At 44.8% G+C, this 13661-nt stretch overlaps 2 protein-coding genes across 2 annotated transcripts; both read right to left on the bottom strand.

Moving 5' to 3' along the window:
• Nucleotides 1–310: 310 nt before the first annotated feature.
• LOC107303918 (GRAS family protein RAD1-like) lies at nucleotides 311–3301 on the bottom strand. The gene is made up of 3 exons (XM_040530023.1): nucleotides 3224–3301; nucleotides 3086–3133; nucleotides 311–2266 (listed from the first exon to the last, which is right to left on the bottom strand). Exons 1-3 carry the CDS (start codon nucleotides 3299–3301, stop codon nucleotides 623–625), a joined length of 1770 nt encoding a protein of 589 aa, XP_040385957.1. The 3' UTR covers nucleotides 311–622.
• A 1867-nt stretch (nucleotides 3302–5168) lies between these two features.
• Nucleotides 5169–8924, bottom strand: LOC102713691 (protein NRT1/ PTR FAMILY 8.1-like). The gene is made up of 4 exons (XM_006645122.3): nucleotides 8513–8924; nucleotides 8221–8438; nucleotides 7611–8122; nucleotides 5169–6200 (listed from the first exon to the last, which is right to left on the bottom strand). The coding sequence occupies exons 1-4, from the start codon at nucleotides 8616–8618 to the stop codon at nucleotides 5375–5377; spliced, it is 1662 nt and encodes a 553-aa protein (XP_006645185.2). The 5' UTR covers nucleotides 8619–8924; the 3' UTR covers nucleotides 5169–5374.
• Nucleotides 8925–13661: the final 4737 nt, after the last annotated feature.

The raw sequence follows: 13661 nt of genomic DNA, 5'->3' as shown, positions 1-13661 counted from the left end.
ATGCTAGTTAAATCATTTCTTTCTAAAAGAAACCAATGGAAAATTTAGGAAGGTGATTTGTATATAAGGATTTAATTAATTTATGGTAGTTTAACGTCATTAGTTGTGATATAGTTTCTTTATTATTTCTAGCCAAGGGTGATGTGATGTTGACGTGACATTTTCTTCTGTCGTGGTGTGAAGCGATTTCCAGGATACGAGTAATGCGAGCATGATCCAATAGCCAACCATATGACTACATGAGTCAGGAGTGTCATCTGTGCAAGGTGTCACAATCTAATTTCTTTTTCGTTACAACGTACCAGCATTTCCCAGTAATAAATAAATAAAAAGGAAGATATAAGTATATAAGGTACATGAAAACCCTCCTGTACGCAGTTAGATGAGCTAATTAAACATTAAAACCTACACACCAATTGTTAAACAAAAAGCCTCTAATTAAGCAGAGGGGCTTATTTATACAAGTGCTGATGCTCATACAGATGAGATAGCTTGAACGTCATGGTGTCAGCTGAGCTCACCATCCATGGATAATGGTGTTCGATCGATCGATCTCTCTTTATTTACGTCCACGCATTGACGCATATACCTCTCTCCGGCCGGCCGGCCACCTTGTGGTGGTCTAGCATTTCCAGCACGAGGCGGCGATGACCGGTTTCCCCTTCCAGCCGAGCACGAGGCAGCCCTTCTCCTCGGCGACCGTGTAGCCGCCGGCGGCGGCGTTGTCGTCGAGCCACTCGCGCGCCTTGGAGGCCATCTTGATCGGCACGGACTGGAAGCCCGCGCGGCTCATGCGGCGGCGCCACTGGTCCGCGCGCTCGTGCCGCTCCACGCGCGCCGCGCCCTCGCACCCGACCACGTTGCGGATCTCCGCACCGAAGTGGAACTGCTCGACGCGCGCGCGGCGGGCGTCGTAGCGCGGGAGCGCGGCGTCGAGCGCGTCGAACAGGGCGGCGTAGTAGTGGAGCGCCTCCATGAACCGGCCGAGGAAGAAGGGCCCGTTGTGACCGGCGTCCTGCTCGACGAGCACGAACGCCCTGGGAGACAGCTTGCGGATGGTCTGGAGCACCGAGTTGAGCGCCCCGCGGCTCTCCTTCACCACGCAGTGGAGCTCCAGGACGCTGTTGATGGCGACGGCCTCGTCGGCGTCGACGCCGAGGTCGTCGGTGTGGAGGCTCTCGAGGCTACGGTCGATGGCGGTGAACTCGAGGTACATCCCTAGCCCCTCCGCGTACGCCTCGAGCTCTCGTCCGATCGCCCTCATGGTGTCGATGCGCGCGCCGACGCCGGTGACCCGCACGCGCGCCGGCTTGCCGCTGGCACGCGCGGCGAGGCCGTCGAGGAGGCCGCGCCACTGGTGGCCGCGGTCGAGGCCGAGCGTCATGCCGAGGTCCACGACGTGGACGTTGTTCTCTCCCTCGAAGGCTTCCAGCATGGACGCGTTCGCCACGAAGTGCGCGAACCGCAGGTACGGGCAGAGCTCGTATGCCAGCGCGAGCGCCTCGCCGCGCGCGCCGTCGCGCCCGGCGCACGACGACGGCGGGATGCAGAACGCCATGCTCGCCGGGCCCAGCGCCGGCGGGTGCGCCAGCGCCAGCCGGTCGGCGAGCCCCTGCACGAAGCACGACGCGACTCGCTGGAACGCCGTGCCGTGCACCGGCGCGCCTGCCTGCAGCTCGCGCAGCAGCGCCGCCGCCTGCGCGCGGTCGCGGCACGCCACCGCCTCGGCGCAGGCGACCAGCAGCTGCACGAGCCGCATCCCGTCAGCCCCCCCTCCACCACCACCACCGCCGCCTCCGTCACCCCCATCACCGGCACCGACCCCGTCACCCTCACCATCCAGGAACGCCGCCGCCGGCGCCTCCATAGCCTCCTGGGCCTCGACCTTCTGCTTGCAGCTCTGAAGAACGTCCCAGAACCTCTTCTTCCTAACGCGCGACGTCTCCGACGAAGACCCGGCGGCGTGCGCTGCCGCCGTCGGCCACGACGGCTGGTACGGCGAGCTCAAGTAGTCCACCCTACCGAGCTTGGAGACCCTGGAGACGAGCTCCACCTCGTTGCCATCAAACGCCGCCTCGTCCACGTCGTAGAAGCGGTAGTAGTAATCCAGTTCTTGATTCGCACTGCAGATTACCGAAGCATCTTGCTGCGTCGGGTTCAGGTGATGGCTCTGCTGGGGGGAGCAGTAGGAGATGGAGTTGAGCGCGCTCCTGCATGGCTCGGTGGACATGCCCGTGTTTATGTCAAAGTTGCAGAGGCAAATGACCTAATCAACTTTGTTGCAGGATTGATACATACCCTGTATATATAGACTTGTGGAGTGCATTAGCATTGTGATTATGCTGTTTGACAGCTCAGGCTAGCCGTTTTCCTGTCTCCTTCTCTCTTTTTTTTTTTTGCCTTTTTTGTTAAGTACACCCTCTGCATGTAAATAACTTTATTTTTCTGTCATCATGTATATACCAGTACAAAAGTAGAATATTTGTACAACATCAAATCCTAATGCTATTGTTCCCCACTTTATCTATTTTTAATTCATTTATTTCCTATAATGATTGCACGAAATTGAACTTATTCTGGAACAAACAAGAGAAGAAACATAAAAAGTGAACACTTCCTCTTTCTAAGAACATAAAAAGTTTTAGAGCTGCACGTTGGTATCAAGAAGTTAGGGGAATTTATCGGTTAAGAGGTAGAAGTACGTGAGAAGTCGTGGAATTTTGTGATAGGTTGAAACATAAGTAATATTAATAGAAGTTTTTGTATTTTAAAATAAATTTGAATCCTAAAAATTATTATATTTCGGGATAGAAGTGAGCAATATATATAACTAAAGATTGTCTTTTGGTTAGCTACGATGCCGTGCAACTTAAGTACAATACAGAGTAAAATCAACGGTCCTCCGTCTGACAGTGAACATTTGGAGTTTGCGGTTGGGAGGGATAACACAAGATTAGAAACGTGAAGAGTTCAGAAATGTACTAGAATATATGTCATGTACATTATTCAATTACTAGAGGAGTACAGGACAGATGAGGGATCGCGTTTGTTGCACGGAGGTGTTCCGGGGAGAAAGAGTTTTTACCTGTTTTTGCTTTGTCTTGAGAGAAAGCTGCAAGCACATTGCGTTAAGCTGGTAAAGATGCAGCAGCAAACCAGATTAACCATCAGAGTTAATTAGAACAGTAGCTGGATTATAGAATCAGAATGACTTGGTGCATACGGCAGCGCTGAATTGGTCTCTTTCGTTATGAGCAAAGTAGCAATCTTTCATTAATTTAATTTCACCGGGCACGGCCATCATCGTGTGGCAGTCGACTGTATTTGCATATTTAAATGTCAATGTTCACAGCACCTATATGTACTCGTACAAAATTTACTAGTTCAAATCCGTAGTGCCAATTCGTATAATCGACAGTAACAATATAAATTTCAGATAAAACTAAAGCTAAAGATACTAAAGATTGACCAGTATGCAGTCATGCAAACCATCAAACTTAAGCACATGAATCAAAATTAGGAACAAGAAACACTGCAAGTATGCAAGTTTGCAACAGTGCAAAAGGCAAATGCTCGCCGGCAACAACCAGCAAATAAGAATAATGCAGCTGTAATCAACAGCTGCCTGCACAGTTTCTGAATTCTGAAGTATGAAAGGCATGCACCAAAGATTTATTCCACTAATCCAACAGCTAATCGATTCAATTAACTATGCCCTTTTCTCCATCTCTATGCTTGTCGATAAATAAAATAGCTAAACAAATTAGGGCCTTTCACCCAAAACGTCACTGTGGACGCCACCCTGGTCGTCTCTACCGGCGTATAGCACGATCGATCTCCTCTGTTCGAGGGCCAGGTAGACATTCTTCCTAGTTCCAGCGTTAAAATTTTAGCATCTGAACGATTAGTTTGTGCATTAATACTCCTTCATCGACAATGCGTTTGAGATCGAGATGGTTTATTCAAATTAATTTAACTTCCTGCAAAGTCGTTGGGCGTACGTAATGCGAAACATATATATCAGAAGGGCACACACATATCAGGAGATTCAGACATTCAGTGCTATTGTTAAGAAGGTAAACTAGTCCAAAATATATTGAGGTTGAAGTTGTTCTGAAACTGAAACAAGTGTACCTTACCTGGATTCTTCCGCTTATATAGTATTCTAAGATCCATGGTTTGATGATTGATCAAGGCAAGAGGACTGGTGTGCTCCAGCTCGCTTTCAATTGAATTTTGAAATTATATTGCACTTTTGCATGAGCAATCTACTGTAGTCTCGCAATTAGTCATGGCCATTTGGAACACCAGTGTGCTACTCATTGTTTAATTTGCAGCGGTTCAGTTTACTCATAGAGTGGTTTTGCGTGAGGTTTATCCCTGTCCCAGTCCATTCAGGAGAAGATAGGCTATATGATGACAATTTTGGAGGGACATGATCCAAAGCCAGGTAATTATCATGTCATGTTTGGTCCAAAACTAGCAGCAGCAGTAACTAATTATCAATGAACAGAGAACAAACGTGTACATTGTTCAAGGTGCAAATCTACAAGGTTAGAGCTGCAAATTATTTATTTAGAAAACAAATATTTATCTTTCTCCAACTTGTGTAGCTCTGACAGGAAGCAGGCGTGCGTACGCAATCGTTTTGCCGTCGCTTTCGTGATAAACACAAACAAAAAAATATAAAACTGGCCAATTCAAATAGGTTATGCGTGTTCGTGAGTACTGTCTCCTCCGTTCCTAAATATCTGACGCTGTTGACTTTTTTATAAATGTTTGGCTATTCGTCTTATTTAAATTTTTTTATCAAATATATAAAGCTACTATATGTATAAAAGTATATTTATCTATAAATGAAATAATATAAAAATAATTAATAATTATATATTTTTTTAAATAAGATAAATAATAAAACGCTTATAAAAAAATCAATATCGTTAAACATTTAAGAAAAGGATGGACTAGGACGAGGGTGAAATCGGCCTAGCGACATCGTCACTACTGACGCTCGCAAAGCAAGAACCATGCGGCGAAGTGGTCCATTTCTTGGTTAGTTAATTCGCAACTTGTAGTTACAACCAATGTTGCGTTGATGAATTGGAAGCGCCAATCCTTATCCCACTTTGAACTCATGAATTTGAGACCACTTTGAATCGATTCTCGCATGAATTTTCAGTTCACTTCTGCAGGATTTTGAAATTTTCAAAAGCAGAGGCTCCGCATGCAAAGCCAAAAAGCTCATGACTCGGTTTGGTAATATTTCCATTGGGTTTTACTACAGTTAAACAACTTTTACTGGGCCAAGCCCATTTAGCCCGGCCCATTACACTCTTGTCGTTTCAGCCCGGCCCATGGGACTCGTATGGGGGCGCTAGTGTACGGTCTTCTTGTAGGTGTACCAGCGTGCGATGAGGAGGTAGGCGGCGAAGTTGGCGACGCAGAGCGCGGCGAGCAGCCAGAAGAAGTCGTCGAGGTGGCCGCGGTTGATGTCGTCGGGGATCCAGCCGGGACGGCCGCCGCGCGCCGTGACGCGCGCCACCACGACGACGATCGCCGAGCTGGCGTAGTTGCCGAGGGCGAACGACGTGCTGGACAGGCCCGAGCAGAGGCTGCGCATGGCGTCGGGGGCCTGGTCGTAGAAGAACTCCATCTGCCCGATGAACGTGAACACCTCCGACGCGCCCACCACCACGTACTGCGGCACCTGCCAGAATATCGAGAGCGGCAGGTAACTCCCGTCGCCGACGTCGCCGTACAGGCCGTGCCGCGCGATGACGCGCCGGCGCGCCACCTCGAGCGCGCCGGCCGTGAGCATGGCGACGGTGAGGATGACGAGGCCGACGCCCATGCGGGCCAGCTGCGTGAACCCGCGGTCGTGGCCCGTCACGCGGCGCGCCGCGGGGACGATGACGCGGTCGTAGAGCGGCACCCAGAGCATGACGCTGAGGGTGTCGAAGACGGAGAGCACGGCGGCGGGGACCTTGAAGCGGCCCACGCGGGGGTCCAGCGTGTCGCCCTGGAGGATGAAGGTGGTGCTCATCTGCGTGTACGCCGCCGCGAAGATGATGCCGCTCGCCCACACCGGCAGCAGCCGGAGCACGCACTTGAGCTCCTCCACCTGCGTCACCGTGCACAGCCGCCACGGGCTCGGCCCCGCCTTGTCGCCGGCCGTCTCCACGGCCGCCTTGTCCAAGAACCTGAATCAACCACCGGCCGCCGCGTGTATGCACGAATGAAAGCGATTGATTTAGTGCAAGCAATATGGTTACTTCCTCTGTTTTTTAAAATATTTATTACATTTAACTTTTAAACCTACGTTCAATTATTCGTGTTATTTATTTTTTTATAATAAAGATAAATTATGTTTCAAGCTAATTTAATGATAATACAAATTGCAACTAGGTAGATGATATTTAATTATCTAATTTGATGAGAGTATTGATCCAACGTAAATGTAAAATTCAACGTACTTCGTATAAAAGACAGAGTATAAAAAAGTTTTCTAACTTTTTTACACCATTTGTTTATTGTCGACTCTAAGTCCAAACATAGTCGTGCGTACATGGAAGGTAAATTACTTGTGGCGTAAACGAACGTAGGGGATGTTGAAACGGTGCATGCGAAAATGATATGTAGTAGTATATGAAAAAGAGACCCCAGGTCAGAACCAAAAGGAAAATGATAAGAAATTGACTACCCATGCATGAGACAAACTTACATCTCATTCACCTCTAAAATAATTTTCAAGAAAATATCGATAAGGGGACCGTATATGCTCGAGTACTCGACGACTTGATGTCAACCAAAAGTATTCGCCGGATATAAATATTTTTTCGTGGATAAGATAACTAGCATTTTGAAAGATAACCCAAGCTCCGGTAGACCTGCTTCCAATTATTGTTCTCTCGCCTTATGGTTGAGAAAGTCTCTCTACAAATTAATCGCATGTAATTTATTCCATAGAAATAACTAGCGTTGATGTCACAGAACAGTGTGCAAATTAGGTGTTGCATATCACCAACTGTTTAAGTAGGGTACACCGGTTGACCAACCATGTCATTGGACAAGGAGACAAGTAGCCTACAAAACTTATTAGGAAGAGGAATTTTAAATTTAGAACTACTGAGACGTATTATATTTTATAAACAATTTTACATCCGTTGAGAAGATATCGAATGTACCAAAATTTTACTATAAGTACTAGAAGGTATCAAATTTTACGCTAAAATTTTGGTATCTCTCGATATTACTCAAGTACTAAGATTGCTCATATTTTATTATTTGCGAGATAAATTTAATGTCTCTTAGTACCTAATATATTGTAATTATCAAATTTTATACTTAAAGACTTAAAATTTAATAGCTCATAATATTTTTTTTGTTAATATTAAAATATATCAACTTAGTCTCCGAAGATATCGATATACGTAGTGCGTATGTGTATACGTTCATAGGTCAGGGTAAATATGCACCTGTGTATACGTTACGTGTGTATACTGTGTTTCAAAAGAAAAAGTTCACGAGCAACTAGCAGTGGATACAGAGCAAGGTAGTGGAGTGTTTGACATGTTCCAAAAATTAAGGCGATGCACGTTACGGCTACTCACCTAAACTGGGCGGTGTGCACGAGCCGGCGGCTCCCCTGTATCGCCGACATGCCATCGACGACGTCGCACTCGTGCAGCAACGACGCGTCGGAGGGGACCTCGACGTCGTACTTCCTGGCGGCGGCGACCACCACCTGCGCGACCCTCGTGAGCGGGCTGCCGCCCGGCGGCTGGCCCCGCCGGTACGCTGCGGTGCCGGCGAGGAACACCGCGACGGACAGCACGCTGAAGATCGCCGGGATGCCGTACCCGATCCCCCACCCGACGCTGGTCTGCACCCACACCAGCACGGTGCCGCCGACGAGCGAGCCGAAGTTGATGGAGAGGTAGAACCAGTTGAAGAAGGAGCTCTGCCGGCGGCGCTCCTCCTCGTCGGCCTCGTCGAACTGGCCCGCCCCGAACGGCGCCATCACCACCAGCACCCCGCTCCCCAGCGCCAGCAGGTACAGCCCCGCGTAGAACACCGCGCCCTGCAGCGCCGCCGCCGCGCTCGCCGTCAGCACCCCGTAGCCCTGCAGCACTAGCCGGCGCGCGTGAGCGAGCTTCCGGCACGTACGCCGATCGACATGGACGGCGATTCTTGTCGCAGGACGGACGCCGTAATCCATACCAGGATGGAGATGACCATGAAGAGCAGGATGGTCCAGTATCTGCCGAGGAAGGCATCGGCGAGGTAGGCGGCGACGAGCGGCGTGATGGAGCCGGTGCCCTGCCAGTTGGTGACGCTGTTCGCCGCCGACTTGCTGCCCTCGTGCAGCCTGTACTTGAGGTAGTTCACCAGGTTCGTCGACACCCCGAAGTAGGCCGTGTACTGTAGGAAGTTGTTCACTGCAAAATCGTCGCAATTGCCGGTGAAACAACCACTATTATTTCCGGTGCTTGGGAAAAAGCTTGGTGTTTACCGAGGATGAAACCGCTGGCCCACGCGTTCCGGCGATCCTTCCTGGACGCCCGGCGGCCGGCGGCGTCGTCGCCGTGCCGGCCATTGGATTCTTCCACAGCTTCCATGATAATCTCAGCAGTTTCAGAGAACCTGGAAACGAGCTGCAGCGACGATGACGGCGCTGACGCCGATAAAGATGTGGCGCACGAGAGATCTGACGACACAAGGCTGAGGTGAAAGGGCTCTGCCGCCTGCACCGTTTTGGAGTTTGGAGCGATCGATGGAGCTGTGCCCAGCTGCGCTATCGTTGCGGTCACTCCAGCTTCACGCTACGCTCTCGGTATATTCGTCGCCCTCTAATAGGCTCTTGCTGTGACCACGATTTTGCGTTTGTTTTTTTGCTCTGCTCACACATATAAATTGTGTATATGGCGCCACTTGACTTGAGCTAGCAGTTGCATGGGTGAGAGTAGTGAGAATGAGAGTAGCATGTGTGTACTGAAGCATAGCACTTTTGCCCACTGAAGTGTGCAATGGCGAGAACGCCGGACGAAATAACAACACAGCGTGTCAGACTAACAGAAGGTTAGCCTAATTAAAGAAAGGATAGGTCAATCAGTCTGCCTTTTTGTTTTCCCACTACACACAAAAGACGACGCACACATGCAGAGCTTTTTGGCTTTGCTGCCTCAGTGCCTCACCTCGTTAAGTCACACTTCAATCGTACCGCAGCCTGTTATACACGCGCTCACCCCATTTTTAGCTTATAAGATAAATTTTAAATTTTAATATTATATTTGAGGTTATTTTTTCATTAAAGTTTATTTTTTAGATAGCTAGGAATACGTATATAAGACTTTTGTTTATAAATTACTTTTCGTTTGTAAATACGTCACACCCCATTTACTTTTCTATCCCAACTCTTTGGTCCGAGTTCTACAATTATACCACATTTATGCTGCGAAAGTATTTTCATTGCTCGGTTCAATATTCACTCATTTTCTACATATCACCTAAATAGTTAAATTAATATAAGATATCATTCTACAAATATGCAAATTCAAATTTAAATTATATAAGTTCTAACAAAAATAACAAATTTAATTATGAATATGTACTCAGTACTTTTAGTTTATTTTTTCATTATAATTTATAAAAGTTAAATTTGAACTTTATGTTGTGAAGTGAAATATTTCATATTAATACATATTGTCATTTTGTAAAAAAATAATTACAATTTAAATGTCCAACTAAGAAATAAAAATACATCTTCCACTTGTGGTCAACAAATTCATTGCTACACTTTTATGCTAGTGTGTCCAAGGTTAGTTCTAGCAAACCTAGCTAACAACCAAACAACCTATATGGTGCGCCACCCATAAACTTCCATAAATAAACACCCTTTCACACAAGATTACCATCCGAGGCGAGGCGGGGTTGCAGAGAAGACGGACGACACCTTTCACACAGCGATCCACCAATTGTTTTCCATAACAAAGACGCTCGCAAAAATCACACCGAATGACCGAAACGTGCTTATACACGAGTATATAAAGCTACAATATTCTGCTATGTTAAATATAAAAGATAAAAGATTATTTGATTTTATAGTTATTTTACTGTATAAATTAACTAATACAAAATTAAAAATCTACTTTAAAAATATGAGACGATCAAATTCTATAAAAATATTTTATAAAAAATATACTGTTTAGCCATTCATGAAAATATACAGTTAACGCCGAGAAATAATCTTGCCAAAAAGAACGCAACCAAAGTGTTTTGATGAAAAAATCATACACGTTGTAAAGGGTCTTTTTGGCTTATAGGATCGGCAAAGCATTTTCATAGTATTTAAATTCCTGTTAAGTTGCATGCACCAGCCAGTTGCACCTAAAAGCCTAAGCTGATAGGAAAAGCGGGCAATTCACTTTATACACTCCAACACTCCCCCTCACGCGAGACCCCCTCAAGTCTCAAGCGTGGAATATTAGAGTGGGCGCTGCAATTATTTTATTTAATTGCGCGCCAGCCAGGACTCGAACTCGAGACCTCTGGCTCTGATACCATGTTAAGTTGCATGCACCAGCCAGTTGCACCTAAAAGCCTAAGCTGATAGGAAAAGCGGGCAATTCACTTTATACACTCCAACAATTCCTACTCTACCCATTAAAGGTCTAACCATATTTTTGTTTATACTTAAGCTTATAAACTAAAATTCAAACCTAATTGATTTAGGGTTTTTTCTATCACGGTTTATTTTAACATTTACTTTTAAATTGCTAAGAGTTTGTACATAAAAAAATTTCTGTAAATTATTCTTAAATTGTTAATAAATTATTTTTCTTATTTCAAAGCTGAATGAAACATTAACATCGAAAAAGCCCTCCTGATAAGGCAGGCTGCTAAAAGCAAAGTGGGCAGCAGATGTCAGTGCACAAAGATGTGCAATAAGCAACGTGACGTATACGTGGTTCTACCAGACAGCATGGGGCCGCACTGCACGAACAACAGGCCATCGGCGAATGTTTTTCCTTCAGTGCCCGTACCCACGAGAAAATGGACATTAAGTCATTATCAAAACGTAGGTTCGCTGGAATACCATTCCGAAACAGCGATTCGTTAAAATACTAATATAAGTCACGTGCACACCGCTACTTTGGCATTTTCTCTTTTTAGTCATTTTTCATTGCATTTTCGAAAATCCAGAGGAGGGACAGACGATTTTGCCCCCGCCCGACGGGTAAAGAGGATCGATGTACGCATGTGTCCGTAGCATATTGGTGAATTTTAACACCTACATAGTTCTCCTTCAGTGTGTTTTTTTCTCATGATTTCAACATTTTTTATTTTAGATAAACAGACACTCAAAAAATTATCTTCAGCCGCGGTAGGCACTCATGTCATGGCAGCATGATTTGATTGCGTTAGTGCTAACTGACGTGGCAAGTATTCTGTTACACTCACTGCTCGTAGCGTAGCAGTGTTGGTATTTCAGATGAGGTGTGCGTAACCAAAATATTTAAATATAAAAATAAATTTTAAGAGGGTTTATTTTTAAATTTTTAAAATAAATAATAAAATGCACTCTCCCTCTGTTACTTCTAGGAACAAATTTATCTCGAAATAGAGCTACTTCTGTACCTATTAGTCTTCTCATCTTAATTAATTAATTGTAGCCTTCTTTTATTATTTTTCATATTGTCTAATCTCATTGATCCCAACAGTGCATTACCTTATTCATTAATAACTTTATAAAAAATGAGAAGTCTCTATGCTTTAACATGGATGGAGCAGTATTTTAATTTCAAAAATATAAATATTTATATGATTTAAATTTTATACTATAATAAAAATAATTCTGCATTGATGCTTATAATTTAAATCGTTTCGATGATTTTAGAGCCAAACATTTGCTTAATCTCCTCGCAGTGGATAGCTATAGCTAGTGGCTAGCTTTGGCTCAGGCTGGGTCGATCCTACAGCTAGTGGCTGCTGGTGAGTGGTGACGATCGATAGATCATTCTCTCCTGCTCCTATCACAAATTAGGATAATGACAGAGATAACGCGTACCAATTGGTGTCAAGCTATGTATTAGTACTATATTTGTTTTATATAAGAAGATGTTCTAATTCTAAATATATGATTGCTAATAAACTTAAAATATTCATAAAACATATACACTTACTTGTGAATGAATCTGTATAATTAAAACATGTATTATAGAACAAAACGAGTGTTATTTTGTATTTTAAGACAGATGCATCCATCTCGCTCTTCAGCATTCAAGGATAGGGAGATGGATTTTATAATGTTTTCATTAGCTTCGCCGTGACCAGCACGCGCGTCACTTGACGCGCCGATGGTTGCCGTTGCCGTGCGTCCGTGGCGCAGACCGCGGCCGGCGCGGTCGGCGTGTTACGGGAAAACGGGCACGGTACGACGTGGTACGTGCGTTTGTGAATGATCAGCGTCCAGGGTTACTGTTTAGCTTATACGGTAAAAAAAATCAAACTATATATTTATAAAAAGAATAACTTATAAATAAACTTTTATCTACGTACTATTATCAATATAAAAGTAGCTAAAAAATAAACTATGCTAAAAAAAACTCTAAATCATCTTTTTAATATAAGGTTGCAAACGAAGTGAAACGACGAGGATGCGTCATGTGGCTTGCGCGCAAACGCACAAAATTGCGGTTCCGATTGCAAAGAGCGACGAGCCGCTGGATGCAATGAGGGCGTCACGCGAACGAACGGCCAAGCGCAACGGCCGGCCAGCTCTGGCTGGCGAGCAGGGTGTGGGTTACGGAGTTACGGGTGATAATGCGCGGGGCATGGTAGCATATCTATCACCCGTGCGATGCCACCTGTGCACACGGACGGAGTGTACATGTCTCGTTGTTTTGGCAACTTTGTACAAGTATATACCAAAATTTAAATTTTAAAGTTTAATTTCGGATTTCATTTTGAGTTTTTAATGGTAATTTAATTTATATCATTTGATTTAGAACAATAAGTAATTAAATATATATTTTAATTGTTAATGTATCGTTTTATTTTTTAAGCTTACTGTAAGCTAAACAGTAGGGTGATTGCCATACATATATTTGTAAATAAAAATAATCTATGAATAAAACTTTTATATACATATAAAAGCTAAGAATATAGAATAAGCTTTAGTAAAAAAACTCTAAAATTAACTTTATAGTTAAAAATTTAAATTTAAATTTATATATAAGAGAACGACTATAGCACGGTATCCCGTCGAACGGGATACCCCTCGTATGTGCAGCGCTATGTAAGTAGTCAAACGACTTAACCGATGCTCCAAACATAATTAAGCAAAAGAACTTCATCATCCCGTCGGACGAAATCCGTTAGCTTTTCCATATATATAAATATAAGCGAAAAAGTAGGGTGAATGAGGTTGGGAATTTCATGATTGGAACGAGGTCATGAGATGGGAAGGATGGTGTGGCGTGTTTCTTTTATTTATTTTAACAGCTAATAATGGATATCAATCAGCGTGGGTGTAAAAGAGCGTAGACGAGCAACAGTGGCGACAGATCATGTGTTTGAGTCTAGTCAAGCTCGCTGCGGCCTTTTTACCCTTTTTCTTCATGTGGTTTTGTCGTCATCGTGCGTACGTCCACCACTTTGGT

This window comes from Oryza brachyantha, chromosome 1 (assembly GCF_000231095.2).
Source record: "Oryza brachyantha chromosome 1, ObraRS2, whole genome shotgun sequence".
Taxonomy (NCBI): Eukaryota; Viridiplantae; Streptophyta; class Magnoliopsida; order Poales; family Poaceae; genus Oryza; species Oryza brachyantha.
The sequence above is the reverse complement of the archived record's forward strand: the minus strand, read 5'-3'. Positions and strand labels throughout refer to the sequence as shown.